Genomic DNA, 15,309 nt, shown 5'->3' with positions numbered 1-15,309 from the left:
AGGGGGACCAACTCCATATTAATGCCCATGATTTTGGAAGGAGATGTTCAAACAAGCAGGTGTCCACATACTTTTGGTCATGTAGTGTATCTTATTTACATAAGTATTCACACCCCTGAGGCAATACGTGTCAGAATCACCTTTGGCAGCGATTACAGCTGTGAGTCTTTCTGGGTAAGTCTTTAAGAGCTTTGTTATTTTTCAAATTCTTCAAGCTCTGTCAAGTTGGTTGTTGATCATTGCTAGCCAGCCACTTTGAAGTCTTGCCATAGATTTTCTAGCTAATTTAAGTCAAAATTAATCTAAAATGGAATAAATAGTTTCCCCCCCTCATCAATCTACACACAATGCTCCATTATGACAAAGCAAAAACTGGTTTTTCGAAATGTTTGCAAATGTATTCAAAATGAAAACTGATATCAAATTTACATAAGTATTCAGACCCTTTACTCAGTTATTTGTTGAAGCATCTTTGGCAGCGATTACAGCCTCGAGTCTTCTTGGGCATGACGCTACAAACTTGGCACACCTGTATTTGGGAAGTTTCTCCCATTCTTCTCTGCAGATGCTCTCAAGCTCTGTCAGGTTGGATGGGGTGCGTTGCTACAAAGCTATTTTCAGATCTCCCGAGATATTAGATCGGGTTAACGTCCGGACTCTTGCTGGTCCAGTCTAGGACATTCAGAGACTTGTCACGAAGCCACTCCAGGGTTGTCTTGGCTGTGTGCTTAGGGTCGTTGTCCTGTTGAAAAGTGAACCTTCGCCCCAGTCTGAGGTCCTAACCTGCTCCAGAGTGCTTTTCATCAAAGATCGCTCGGTACCTTTCTCTGTTCATCTTTCCATAGATCCTGACTAGTCTCCAAATCCCTGCCGCTGAAAAACATCCCCACAGCATGATGTCGCCAACACATTGCTTCAGCGTAGGGATGGTTCCAGATGTCCTGCAGACGTGACACTTGGCATTCAGGCCAAAGAGTTCAATCTTGGTTTCATCAGACCAGAAAACCTTGTTTCTCATGGTCTGAGTCCTTTAGGTGCCTTTTGGCAAACTCCAAGCGGTCTGTCATGGGCCTCTTTCTGAGGAGTGGCTTCCATATGGCTTCCACTCTACCATGCAGAGATGGTTGTCCTTCTGGAATGTCCCATCTCCACAGAGGAACTCTGGAGCTCTGTCAGAGTGACCATCAGGTTCTTGGTTACCTCCCGACCAAGGCCATTCTCCCATGATTGTTTAGTTTGGCCGGGCTGCAAGCTCTAGGAAGAGTCTTGGTGGTTCTAAACTTCTTCCATTTAAGAACAGTGGGATCTTCAATGCTGCAGAAATGTTCTCATACCCTTTCCCAGATCTGCGCCTCGACACAGTCCTGTCTCGGAGCTCTACGGACAATTCCTTCGACCTCATAGCTTGGTTTTAGCTCTGAAGTGCACTGGCCTCTGTGTTCTCAGTTCTTAACCTTCTAACAGTATTAAGGATGTGTTTGTAGGACTTATAGTTTTGAAACTGAAATGTACTTTATGAGGGTAGTATACAATGTTATGCGTTGTTTAGAAAATGCCACCAGAGGGCGTCAGAGTTTGATGTTAAAGAGTCTGTGCACACTTTAATGGCATTTGACATGGTTATGATGCCAATCATTTCATTTAACTGTAATATTGTGACGCAGAGGTTGGTAAATTACATAACACCTGTTATAGTACCTGGTATGTAGACTGTTACGTAGCATGTAATATCATATTTGTCATGCAGACTGTGTAATAGCAGTTGTTATTAACAGTTGACATTCAATCATATGACAACAGGATGAACAGTCATCTAGAACACCCCTTATGACTAGTTTTATATCATCTTATGCTGTTACTCATAACAATTCAAAACTGCTTATGACAAATGCTATAATGTGTTAAGTAGCTGTTATAAAGGCTTTATGCCTGGTTCCTCTAGGTTTCTTCCTAGGTTCTGGCCTTTCTAGGGAGTTTTTCCGAGCCACTGTGCTTCTACATCTGCATTGCTTGCTGTTTGGGGTTTTGGCTGTGTTTCTGTACAGCACTGTGACATCGGCTGATGTAAAAAGGGCTTTATGAATACATTTGATTGATTGATATGCATTCATAAGGACACCTAAAGTAAAGTGTTACAAAGTTCATCATACTGACCAGGCAGTGTGCAATGGAACAGTTCTGTCGGCTGCCAAACTGCGTAGGATCTAGTTTCGGTGTGATGTCCCTCAGGATCCAGTGTGCAGAAAACTGTTCACAGTTGAGATGTTAATGAGATCGGCCTCAGTTCTTCAATGTTTTGTGGGGTAGATTTCGGTATGGGGACAACAGTAGTCTCTTTCCATTGTCCAGGGATGATAACTTATGGACCTGTTGATGATGTCACAGAGAGGAACGCTGATCTCGCATGCAAACTTCTTCAATATTCTTGGAGGAATCATGTCTAGGCCAGGGGATTTATGACAGTTGATGGAGGCCAGTCTACTATACAGATCCCCCAATGAAATGGTGGCCAGTGAGGGGCCTGGCAGGAAAGGAGATAGAGCTGAATGTTTGAGGAGTGGAAATGACTTGGACATCTTGACAAACTTAGTGTTGATGGCGTTTGCGATTGCCGACAAGTGCTGGCGATGGATTCCAGGAAAGTTCTTTTAAAGTTCTTTCGGTCAGCTTATTTTGCTGTGTTGCACATGGATTTTACTCTATATCAATTGTTTTTGTTTTTTTGCCAAAAGTTTTGAGAATGACACAAATATTAATTTCCACAAAGTTTGCTGCTTCAGTGTCTTTCTGAGTGTGTTTCTTAAGTAAGCAAAGAGAGTCATTAACCTATGTTTGAACCGACTCAACTATAACTCTGTGGCGATCAAATAAGACAGTGAAAGCCTCTCCAGGTTTTCTGTATCTGGAACTGTCTGCTAAGTAGTGATAAATTATGGTGAGACTTCAGGAGTTAATCCATATACAGTGTGTGTCATGAGTGTGCGCTAGTAGGTTGGAATTAACTTTTGAACCTGCTTTGTCCTGGTCGAGAGGAGGAGATAGGTTTTAAAATGTATATGATATATAAGCTGTTGTACATGGTTCTATGGGCAGCGCGCTCCTAGAATAAATGCTATTGACTCATTTTTGATAGACTGGTTTCTGTCTATTTTATGCAAATAAGGATCTTACAAATTCTTAGAAACAGACAGAGTGATTTTAATTGAATTGGTTAATGAACACATATAGGAATTGTACAATTCCCATGACAAAGACCTCTGCAATCCTCCCTGGCATGCTGTCAATTAACTTCTGGGCCACATCCTGACTGATGGCAGCCCATTCTTGCATAATCAATGCTTGGAGTTTGTCAGAATTTGTGGGTTTTTGTTTGTTGACCACAAGTTCTCAATGGGATTAAGGTCTGGGGAGTTTCCTGGCCATGGACCCAAAATATCTATGTTTTGTTCCCCGAGACACTTAGTTATCACTTTTGCCTTATGGCAAGGTGCTCCATCATGCTGGAAAAGGCATTGTTCGTCACCAAACTGTTCCTGGATTGTTGGTAGAAGTTGCTCTCGGAGGATGTGTTGGTACCATTCTTTATTCATGGCTGTGTTCTTAAGCAAAATTGTGAGTGAGCCCACTCCCTTGGCTGAGAAGCAACCCCACACATGAATGGTCTCAGGATGCTTTACTGTTGGCATGACACAGGACTGATGGTAGCGCTCACCTTGTCTTCTCCGGACAAGCTTTTTTCCGGATGCCCCAAACAATCGGAAAGGGGATTCATCAGAGAAAATAACTTTACCCCAGTCCTCAGCAGTCCAATCCCTGTACCTTTTGCAGAATATCAGTCTGTCCCTGATGTTTTTTCTGGAGATAAGTGGCTTATTTGCTGCCCTTCTTGACACCAGGCCATCCTCCAAAAGTCTTCACCTCACTGTGCGTGCAGATGCACTCACACCTGCCTGCTGCCATTCCTGAGCAAGCTCTGTACTGGTGGTGCCCCGATCCCGCAGCTGAATCAATTTTAGGAGACGGTCCTGGCGCTTGCTGGACTTTCTTGGGCGCCCTGAAGCCTTCGTCACAACAATTGAACCTCTCTCCTTGAAGTTCTTGATGATCCGATAAATGGTTGATTTAGGTGCAATCTTACTGGCAGCAATATCCTTGCCTGTGAAGCCCTTTTTGTGCAAAGCAATGATGATGGCTTGTGTTTCCTTGCAGGTAACCATGTTTGACATAGGAAGAACAATGATTCCAAGCACCACCCTCCTTTTGAAGCTTCCAGTCTGTTATTCGAACTCAATCAGCATGACAGTGATCTCCAGCCTTGTCCTCGTCAACACTCACACCTGTGTTAATGAGAGAATCACTGACATGATGTCAGCTTTTCCTTTTGTGGCAGGGCTGGAATGCATTGGAAATGTTTTTGGGGACTTTGCAATTTATTACAATTCATCTGATCACTAATCATAACATTCTGGAGTATATGTAAATTGCCATCCTACAAACTGAGGCAGCAGACATTGTGAAAATTAATATATATGTCAATTCTCAAAACTTTTTTTTTCACCTTTTATTTAACCAGGTAGGCTAGTTGAGAACAAGTTCTCATTTACAACTGTGACCTGGCCAAGATAAAGCATAGCAGTGTGAACAGACAACAACACAGAGTTACACATGGAGTAAACAATAAACAAGTCAATAACACAGTAGAAAAAAAGGAGTCTAAATACATTGTGTGCAAAAGGCATGAGGAGGTAGGCGAATAATTACAATTTTAGCAGATTAACACTGGAGTGATAAATGATCAGATGGTCATGTGCAGGTAGAGATACTGGTGTGGAAAAGAGCAGAAAAGTAAAGAAAAAAAACAGTACGGGGATGAGGTATGTAAATTGGGTGGGCTATTTACCGATGGACTATGTACAGCTGCAGCGATCGGTTAGCTGCTCAGATAGCAGATGTTTAAAGTTGGTGAGGGAGATAAGTCTCCAACTTCAGCGATTTTTGCAATTTGTTCCAGTCACAGGCAGCAGAGAACTGGAAGGAAAGGTGGCCAAATGAGGTGTTGGCTTTAGGGATGATCAGTGAGATACACCTGCTGGAGCGCGTGCTATGGGTGGGTGTTGCCATCGTGACCAGTGAACTGAGATAAGGCGGAGCTGTACCTAGCATGGACTTGTAGATGACCTGGAGCCAGTGGGTCTGGCGACGAATATGTAGCGAGGGCCAGCCGACTAGAGCATACAGGTCGCAGTGGTGGGTGGTATATGGTGCTTTAGTAACAAAGCGGATGGCACTGTGATAAACTGCATCCAGTTTGCTGAGTAGAGTATTGGAAGCTATTTTGTAGATGACATCGCCGAAGTCGAGGATTGGTAGGATAGTCAGTTTTACTAGGGTAAGTTTGGCAACGTGGGGGAAGGAGGCTTTGTTTGCGAAATAGAAAGCTGATTCTGGATTTGATTTTAGATTGGTGATGTTTGATATGAGTCTGGAAGGAGAGTTTACAGTCTAGCCAGACACCTAGGTACTTATAGATGTCCACATATTCTAGGTCGGAACCATCCAGGGTGGTGATGCTAGTCGGGCGTGCGGGTGCAGGCAGCGAACGGTTGAAAAGCATGCATTTGGTTTTACTGGCGTTTAAGAGCAGTTGGAGGCCACGGAAGGAGTGTTATGGTGTTGAGGCTCGATTGGAGGTTAGATAGCACAGTGTCCAAGGAAGGGCCAGAAGTATACAGAATGGTGTCGTCTGCGTAGAGGTGGATCAGGGAATCGCCCGCAGCAAGAGCAACATCATTGATATATACAGAGAAAAGAGTCAGCCCGAGAATTGAACCCTGTGGCACCCCCATAGAGACTGCCAGAGGACCGGACAGCATGCCCTCCGATTTGACACACTGAACTCTGTCTGCAAAGTAGTTGGTGAACCAGCAAGGCAGTCATCAGAAAAACCGAGGCTACTGAGTCTGCCGATAAGAATATGGTGATTGACAGAGTCGAAAGCCTTGGCAAGGTCGATGAAGACGGCTGCACAGTACTGTCTTTTATCGATGGCGGTTATGATATCGCTCAAGTACCTTGAGCGTGGCTGAGGTGCACCCGTAACCGGCTCGGAAACCAGATTGCACAGCGGAGAAGGTACGGTGGGATTCGAGATGGTCAGTGACCTGTTTGTTGACTTGGCTTTTGAAGACCTTAGATAGGCAGGGCAGGATGGATATACAGTGGGGCAAAAAAAGTATTTAGTCAGCCACCAATTGTGAAAGTTCTCCCACTTAAAAAGATGAGAGAGGCATGTCATTTTCATCATAGGTACACTTCAACTATGACAGACAAAATGAAGGAAAAAAATCCAGAAAATCACATTGTAGGATTTTTAATGAATTTATTTGCAAATTATGGTGGAAAATAAGTATTTTGGACAATAACAAAAGTTTATCTCAATACTTTGTTATATACCCTTTGTTGGCAATGACAGAGGTCAAACGTTTTCTGTAAGACTTATTTCTGGAGAGATTCATTTTTAAAATTAGAAGTTCGAACTGTTTGGTATGGACCTGGAAAGTATGACATTACTTTGCAGGCTATCTCTGCAGTAGACTGCAACTCCTCCCCCTTTGGCAGTTCTCTCTTGACGGAAAATGTTATAGTTGGGTATGGAAATCTCCGAATATTTGGTGGCCTTCCTAAGCCAGGATTCAGACACAGCAAGGACATCAGGGAAGCAACGGAGTGCGAGTGCAATATCAAATGAAATATTTGATGCTTTCTCCGCACTCTCGTCCCCACAAGAACGTACTCAATAGAACACTCGTCGAGAACAAACTCTGAGCATGAAAGTGTAGAAGCACGGTTGTATTAGAAACACCCTTAAGTACACACGGCCGGTACAGTGAAACTGCGAATGGCTCATTAAGTCCATGATATAGCTATAGCATAGCAGCTGTCGAAAGCTGTGTATGCTGGAAACCCTTGGGTGAAGAGGTCAAGTGAAGGGTTGTGTTGTTCATATGAATTTTGTGTGTTTTTAACGCTATTGACAACCTTAACAGAATGGTTGTGTGGTATAGGATGTGATTATTTTTTTTTGTCCCTGAGGGGAAATTCTTGGAAAATGCTACTTGTTCAAGAGACTTAATGGGATAATAGGTTAGCCGGTCATGTTCGTGGCTAATGGATAACTGGATTAAGGCTGGAGTTCAGGAAATCTGGAATACGTTTATTTGTAGGGAGTTTTTCTTAGCCACCGTGCTTCTACACCTGCATTGCTTGCTGTTTGGGGTTTTAGGCTGGGTTTCTGTACAGCACTTTGAGATATCAGCTGATGTATGAAGGGCTATATAAATAAATTTGATTTGATTTGTACGACGTTATTGTAAACGAGCTGTAGAATTCACGACGTGATAGCATTCTTGGCATTCGTTCATATTCTCTCTCTTTCTCTCACACACCCCCCTACCCCTTATCACCTCCCCTATCTCTCTCACTGTCTCCCCATTTTCCCCTCCTGTCTCCCTCTTTCTCTCCCTCTCCCTCCCCCTCCAGGAGGTGTGTTCCAGGTCTCCCTCTCTCTGCAGTCTGAGAGCCAGGGAACAGCTTGTGGTGGAGCTGAAGAAGGCCAACGGCAGCCTGGGTATAAGTGTAGCTGTGAGTAAATCTATATATGTTACAGTAGTGCTTCCCAACTCCACACCTTGGCCATGCCATAGAAACAGAATAACTAGAAGGTGTACCCATGAGTGTTCCAGTCAAATTGCTTTGTCGCTTCTAGTAATTATATTCCTAATTTCCACCTATAATACTACTACTGTCTCAGTCACACCAATCTACAGTACATATTCTTCTATAGGGTGGAGGTTAGGGGTCATGCTAGGGTTTAGGTTTAGGGGTCATGATCAAAACAATCCCTAGGTGCCTTTGCCTAGCCCCTACTCGCAGTCTCCTATACTTAATGCAGTATGTTATATGTTCTCTGTAGGGGAGTCAACACCCGTGTTAGTTTTAGAGGCAGTAGTCTGAGGCTAGGGCCAGGGGTAGAAGCTATGATATAATATATACAGTACAGTATGGGATACAGTATGTGTTGTGCCCTACAGGGTGGAATGAACACCTGTGTTCGTTACGAGGGGATATACATCAAGAGTCTGGTGCCAGGGGCCGCTGCTGAGCAGGACGGGCGCATTCAGATAGGTAACCAAACATCACTCCTCAACCAATACCTGACTAGCTTCACACATTCAAATAGGTAACCAAACATCACTACTCAACCAACACCAGACTAGCTTCACACATTCAAATAGGTAACCAGACATCACTAATCAACCAATACCAGACTAGCTTCACACATTCAAATAGGTAACCAGACATCACTAATCAACCAATACCAGACTAGCTTCACACATTCAAATAGGTAACCAGACATCACTAATCAATCATGTGCGTATGTATGACAGGTGACCGACTGCTGGAAGTTGATGGGTCCAACCTACGAGGTGTAACACACAAACAGGCCGTGGAGTGCCTGAAGAAGACTGGAGAGGTACGATGCACGCACACACTCCATCTTTCTCTCGCTCTTTAGTCTCGCTTCTATTTAGTTCTCACTCCTTCTCTCTTGGCAGTGGCAGGGAAAACCATATGTTTACAGCTGTTGTTATTTTAGCTTTTGCTAATGAGCTTTAGCCACAGCCTTTAGGCTTGCTGACATTAGCATGCTCTACACTGACACCTGGGCCACATCTCTAACATAGTGTTGACAGACAGCTTAGCTTAGCCCAGTCACCTCCTGTCCAATCACTGGGTTACGTAACTCCCAGATTCCAGGACAAAAACAAATAACATAACAAATCTAGCTATTTTCTCACATGACTTCACTAGCATAATGAGTCTCTAAACAGCACTGTCTTAACCCTTTCTCCCTATTGTCGGACAGAATTCTGTGATTTTAGCTGTTTTGTTTTTTCTGTGTGCATGATCATTGTGTGTGTGTGTATGAACGCTGTGTGTATGTTCACTGTGTGTGTGTGTTAGGTGGTGAGTCTGCTTTTAGAGAGGGAGCCCCAGGTGGTGTTGGGGGCGGGAGCGAATCGCCCCCGCTCAGCTTCACAGAGCCAATCAGGAAGTCTCAGGAGAGACAGCTCCATGGAGATGACCTTGAGTGGCAAGACCAAGGACTACAGCTTTGTCACTGATGGTGAGAGGAGAGGGCACACACACACACAAACACAAAGGCACACAACCAGGCAGACACACACAGACTCCCCCGAGGTGGCTGTGACTTATCTGACAGCTACATTGTGTTGGCTGTCACAGACAGCCCCGACACACCCCCAGTCCCCTGAGAGCTGACACACTGATGCCTTATAGCTCAGTGTGTGTCTGCACGTGCGTGTGTGTCAGCACTGTGCATATGCGTGCGTCCGTACATATGTACAGACCTCGGTCTTGGTTTTACTGTTTTACACACATTCCAGTCTGGTGGAGGGCTACAATGAAATGGAATGAGTTTTACAGCAGAAAATGCTTGTTGGTGCATGTAAATAATGATGTGAAGCTGAATCACCCTCCCCCTCTCTCAAACACTCTGAAAATAATGATGACCCTTTGCGCTCTTCTCAGACAACACTTTGGAGGTGCTGTTGAAGAAGAGCCTGTGTGGTTTGGGCTTCAGCTTCTACATCAGTGAGTTGAACAGTGGTTGTGACCAGGGCAGCAGTGTGGTGCGGATCAAAACCCTTTTCCAGGGTCAACCAGCCAAGGAGTCAGGACAGATCAGAGAAGGAGACGTCATATTGGCTGTTAATGGACAATGGGTTAAAGGCCTCAGCTACCAGGTACACAATGTCTTTCTTGTACAAATCTCTTTATCTTTGTCCTTCAAGCCAGATATGAAGAATTGTGTCCTGTTGGTGAGTGTGAATGAGGTGGTTAGAGTTAGCGTTGTATTGAGATTAGGTTGTGAATGTCAGGGTTCGGTGTTAAATATTTTCATATGTTGGCGTGCCTTGCTGAATCTGAGAGAGGGGATGGGGAGGGGGGATGTCTACCGATGAGGCGCAAGAGCGTCACCAATGGCGTTCTTTGTCTTTTTATATGTTCTTTTTAACGAATTATGATTTGGCGCACCGGCATCACAGATTATTTTGACGAGTGATGATTTCGTGGAGGCTTAAGAGGAGGCGAGCGATTTTTAACCAGAGAGTTTGGGTAGTTCCATTCGTGTCATCTAGGTATCTAGCTAGTGCATGCAATATTTTGTTGTAGTTTCTGAAAAGAGGTTTAGTTTAGTGTTAGAATGCAGTGCGTCTCTCTGTATGTTAGCTCCATGCTTTATTCAGCATTCTCTCTCTCCCTCCTTTGCTCTCTGTGCCACATCACAGTTAATCCCCTAATCTGATCTATCGGAAATGAACTCTGCACGTCTCACCTATGGCTCTGAACTATGGATTACACAGCGGTCGGACTGAGACGGCAGTGTCGTTAACATGCAAATTAGCTGTTGTCATGGGAATGCTTGGTGGCAAAGGGGTACTGCATGTGTCTGTGGCCCACCAAAATAACCATACATATTTACGTTAGTGCACAAAGTACGTTGACCAATAAATGCAGCAGATACAGAGAACTCCCGACCAATATGCCCCTGCCCTCCCCAGCAGACTGAACCACACACATACCAAAAAATTCCTTGTACTGACCCTTGACCGCTCATCCACAGAGGGTGTTGTTCCTGCTCCGTGGGCCTCCGTCTGAGGTCCGCCTGACTCTCTGCAGACCTGCTTTTGGAGTACTGTCTCAACTGGATGCTGACACACTGGTGAGTACACACACACACACACACTCTCTCACACACAGAGAAAAACAGGCTCACAGATAAATAGACACATGCACACACACCTACACGCACTGAGAATTGAGCACTGAGTGGTATCTCTCTCTTCAAATAGGTTCCTTTCTTGTCTCCAACCCGTGGGGTGAGGTCCAAGTCTCTAGACATCAGGCTAGGGGAAGATTATAGCCAGCTGCTCAAACTACAGGCATACCAGAACCGTCAGTACAACCAGGAAAACCAGGCCCAGAAGGAGCCAATGCAGACATCACAAGCCCAGGACCAAGCCTCCAGGCAGGCCAGACAAACAGACAAATCCCCTGAGCCCTCTGGAGGTCCGAAGACTCAACAGAGTCAGGATAGTCAAGACAGTGAGATGGACGCAGCCGAGAACCAGCCTTCCTCACCCTCTCCCTCACCCCCTTCCCCCATCTCCCTCGCCAGCAGAAGTGACGCAGGAGACAGTGAAGAGTTGTCGGTTGTGGACGAGGAAGGTTCCGAAGAAATGAGCTCGGCATCTGTTGGGGCCAAGACCAGTACTAGTCCCGTGTACACCAGGTAACGTTGATGTAACATTTTAAGTACAGAACAAATTATTGATTGCTGCCTTTTAGAAACAGGTTGCTCTCGTAAAATACATGTTTATTTTCAATGCGATTTACCTGTGTAATTAAAGGATCAATTAAATGCAAATAAATACAAAGGCAAACACACACACACACACAACTGTTAATGAACCCTGTATGTACTTCCAGTGGCATCAGAGAAGAGGCGGACGGCAGTTTAACATACTGCCTTATGGGTGATGGAATAACCATTCTGGCTGATAAAGAGTACTTGACCATCAGTTCGACTTCGGACAGGCCCTCTAGCCTTACCTCAAACACCTCATGTACCCCCAGTGTGGCTCCACACACTACCTCTCATACCTCCAGGACCAGATCCACCCCCCCTACTAGGGTCCGATCCACCACCCCCAAAAGTACTTCCATCCCCCACAGCTTGTCCTTGAAAACCACAAGCTCAACAAACCCCAATTTGTCATTGCAAACCACCTCTGTCCAGCAGACACCAGCTCAGCCCTCCTCTAGGCCTACATCCAGCATTTCCTCTAGGATGTCTGACCTCAACATCAGCCACTCGGTGCATCCTCTCCAGCCCCAGCATGCTACACCTCCTCTTCCCAGCCTCTTCTCCTATACCTCCAACCCCAACTCCAGGATCTCTGATTGCAAACACAGCATCACCTCCGATCGTAAACACAGCATCACCTCCGATCGTAAACACAGCATCACCTCCGATCGTAAACACAGCATCACCTCCGATCGTAAGCACAACATCACCTCCGATCGTAAACACAGCATCACATTCAAGACTACCAATGCCTCCAACATCACTCGTTCAGTCATCCAATACAATCCCCAGCCCCCTGACACATTGCCCCCTCGCAACCCCCGCACGCCACCCCTCTCCCCAGCCTTCCTTGTCCTCACTCTCTCCCCCCATTCAGGCTGCACCTCTCCCACACACACACCCTACCTGGAGACAGGAGACAGAAGGGGAGGAGGACGAAGATGAGGATGAGAATGAGGAGGATCCCAGAAAAGTGAGACTTAATGTCAATGACATTACTTTTTTATTTCTTTATTTTTGTTTAATCACATCCATAAAATCACTTTCCTAGATGCTGGATTAAAGAGGATAATGTAGAACAAAAAATACATCTGTCAGTATTATTTTCCTGACGCAGCCCTAGTTTTGGGTTGAAATGTTGTCCGATTAAACAACACTTTGGGAGGATATACCAGTGTGCAGAATTTTTTGTTCTAGTGACATTTGATTGAACTTTATTCATAGGGATCCCGAGTGGCACAGCGGTCTGAATTTTGAACCAGGGACTGTAGAGTCACTACAGCCCCTAGTTCTAATCCAGGTTGTATCACATCTGGCCGTGATTGGGAGTCCCATAGGGAATCACAATTGGCCCCGCGTCGCCGGTGTAGGCCATCATTGTAAATCTTCTTTTTTTTTTCTTAACTCACTTTCCTAGTTAAATGAAGTTGAATTTTAATTTAAAATTTATAAAAACAATTACAAAAAAAAAACGAAATAGCACTTTTCACAACTGCGTTCACAAAAACCCAAGCCTAAACCCTAAAGAAAACAGCAGAGATAGAAAATAGAACAAAGGCCTGGACACTGTCTTTTGTGTTTTCCATCCAGGGCATGATGAAGGAATTTGAGATGTGTGTGGTTCTGACCAAGTCGTGGAGCGGTAGTTTTGGGTTCACCATCACACGCAGCAAACTGGATGCCTGCTACTACATTCAGGACATACTGGACAACCCTGCTAAGACGGACGGACGGCTCAGACCAGGGGACAGACTAGTCACGGTATGCACACACACATGGGCACACACACATGGACAAACATATACACATAGGCACACATTATCTTTATCTGTCTCTCCCATATTCCCCACTCCCAGGTCAATGGCCAGGATATGACGAATGTGACGGATGAGGTTGCCATGTCGATCCTGAGGTCGTCTCCTAGGAGACTGAGTTTGATCCTGGGGAGGGCGGTGACCAACCTGATCGCTCCACCTTTTCCAGACAACCTGCAAGACATCATACTGCACAAGACACCGACTGGACAGCTTGGTAAAACACTGAATGGGAGCGTGACTATTAGTATTTATCAGATGGGAGAACTATATTATAGGAAGCCAGTGTGAGGGTCTGCGCTCAGGCTGCAATGTATGGTGGCCGGTGCGTGGGAGAAAAAAAATCTGTGTTGAACTACGTAGGTACTCAAACCATGAAAAGGGAAAACCAAGGAGGTCGAGATGCAAAAATATACTTAAATTGAATGCATGCTCAAACGGATATCAAAAGATCCTCGTTGCGAAGTGCTAAACAAAGAAAGGAGCGTACGTTTCGGCTTCGTCGGTGCTGTACAAACTCATTAAGGAGGCACGGACTTAAGAAGACACACTTGCTGTGCGTAACAGATGCACAGGTGCAGGGAAAAGGTGCTCTGTTACAATTTCAACCTTTCTGTCTGTATTATATCTGTAAAATCTGGATGGTGCTCATTAGGGCACGCCGTAGCAAACACTTTGCAATGGAAAACATTCCGTTGTTTAGGTCGTGTATCCTCTGGTCACTCTTTTTTCTTCTGTTTTTGTCCCTAATGAACACATCTCTCAGGTATAAAGCTGACGGGTGGTATAGGCAGCAAATGGCAGGGGATCTACTGTCTGGAGGTGGTTCCTGGTTCACCTGCCTGTGAGGAAGGCAGCGTCCAACCAAACGACAGGATCCTGTACATCTGTGGCCGATGCACCATGGGAATGACTCTGGAGGACGCTGTCAAGGCCTGCGAGACTGCTCCGCGCAAAGTGAAACTTAAGGTCACCAGGTGTGTGGGGTTTCCTGAGTGTGTGTGTGTGTTTTGTAGGAATGCATGCATTTTTTTTGTTAAATGATCCGTCTGTTTGCTTTCTTTCTTGTTTCTTGTAGAGATGACCAGCCTGTGACTCCCAAAGCCAAGAGTAATGGTGCGTATAAGATCATGTAGTGAGGTGCTTTAACCTCCCGGTGACCACTATGTTCAGTTCAGGACTCTCAGTGTATATGACTGCTGGTTCACATAGAAACAGACACGAACTGAAACACTGGAATGTTGGCTAAGTGTTGCAATGGGTTAAGTTGATGTAATGAGAAGTTTGTAACCAGGCAGGTTGATGCCTCAATGACGAAGTAGATGCTATCCTCAGATCAATCATTACCAGGTTAAATAACCATATTACCTGAGATAGAAGCTTCATGGTTTGGTCTTTCAACATTACGGTGTGTGATTCTGTGTCCTGTCTGTCTGTGTCCAGGTCTCAGTGACCTGAGAGAGTGGAAGAAGGAGGAGCAAAGGGAGTATTTCAGTGGGACCTCTCTCTCGCTAATATTTGTTATTGGTCTCTCTCCTCTCGCATCTCTTTGTCTGTGTTTGTAGCCGTAGCCCGGTGCTGACAGACAGTGTGTGTGTGTTTGTTGACGGACAGGGCCTGTGCTGCCACTGCAGGATTAATTATTACAGAGCATCTAAACCTCCACTGGGGTATTAGACCACACACGCACACACACACACACACACTAGTTGTTTGTTGACAGTGAGGGGTGAGGTAGAGGGACAAGAGAGGGGCAGTCTGAAAGGACAGTGTTGTCTACCTACCGAGAGGACACCTACGCACCAAAATGGCCACAGAGGAGAGAGGTCAACGTGAGTTCCTGTCCTGTTCTGAATATATCATCACCAGAGGGGAATGTTTTACTTTTGTTTGACGTGGACAGCTTTTGCAGAGGCTTTTTTTGTGTGACTGGAGGGATAGAACATTATCCAAGGTCAAACAGGAATGAATATGTGTTAGATTGATCTTGTTTGATCATACGTCTGTATTGGTTGTGGTACCTTTGCTTATGAATTATTGATG

The 15,309-nt window shown here is 45.1% G+C and overlaps 1 protein-coding gene across 4 annotated transcripts in view; it reads left to right on the top strand.

Annotated features, from left to right (window-relative positions):
* LOC112252776 (tyrosine-protein phosphatase non-receptor type 20-like) overlaps positions 1 to 15,309 on the top strand; it is an 89,989-nt gene that overhangs the window by 47,324 nt on the left and 27,356 nt on the right. Inside the window, exons 17-25 of one of the 4 annotated variants that reach the window (XM_024424356.2) lie at positions 7,540 to 7,641; positions 8,091 to 8,184; positions 8,448 to 8,533; positions 9,025 to 9,187; positions 9,613 to 9,827; positions 10,709 to 10,807; positions 10,938 to 11,377; positions 11,575 to 12,425; positions 13,043 to 13,179. In XM_024424356.2, the coding sequence (XP_024280124.2) occupies positions 7,540 to 7,641; positions 8,091 to 8,184; positions 8,448 to 8,533; positions 9,025 to 9,187; positions 9,613 to 9,827; positions 10,709 to 10,807; positions 10,938 to 11,377; positions 11,575 to 12,397 (2,022 nt within the window). In that variant the 3' untranslated portion in view covers positions 12,398 to 12,425; positions 13,043 to 13,179. Of the gene's footprint in view, positions 1 to 7,539; positions 7,642 to 8,090; positions 8,185 to 8,447; positions 8,534 to 9,024; positions 9,188 to 9,612; positions 9,828 to 10,708; positions 10,808 to 10,937; positions 11,378 to 11,574; positions 12,426 to 13,042; positions 13,214 to 13,308; positions 13,484 to 14,032; positions 14,244 to 14,344; positions 14,383 to 14,432; positions 15,099 to 15,309 lie in introns of those variants that run through there. The other 3 variants (XM_042323456.1, XM_042323455.1, XM_042323457.1) reach the window with 3 other exon arrangements.

This window comes from Oncorhynchus tshawytscha, linkage group LG06 (genome assembly GCF_018296145.1).
Source record: "Oncorhynchus tshawytscha isolate Ot180627B linkage group LG06, Otsh_v2.0, whole genome shotgun sequence".
NCBI lineage: Eukaryota > Metazoa > Chordata > Actinopteri > Salmoniformes > Salmonidae > Oncorhynchus > Oncorhynchus tshawytscha.
The sequence above is the reverse complement of the archived record's forward strand: the minus strand, read 5'-3'. Positions and strand labels throughout refer to the sequence as shown.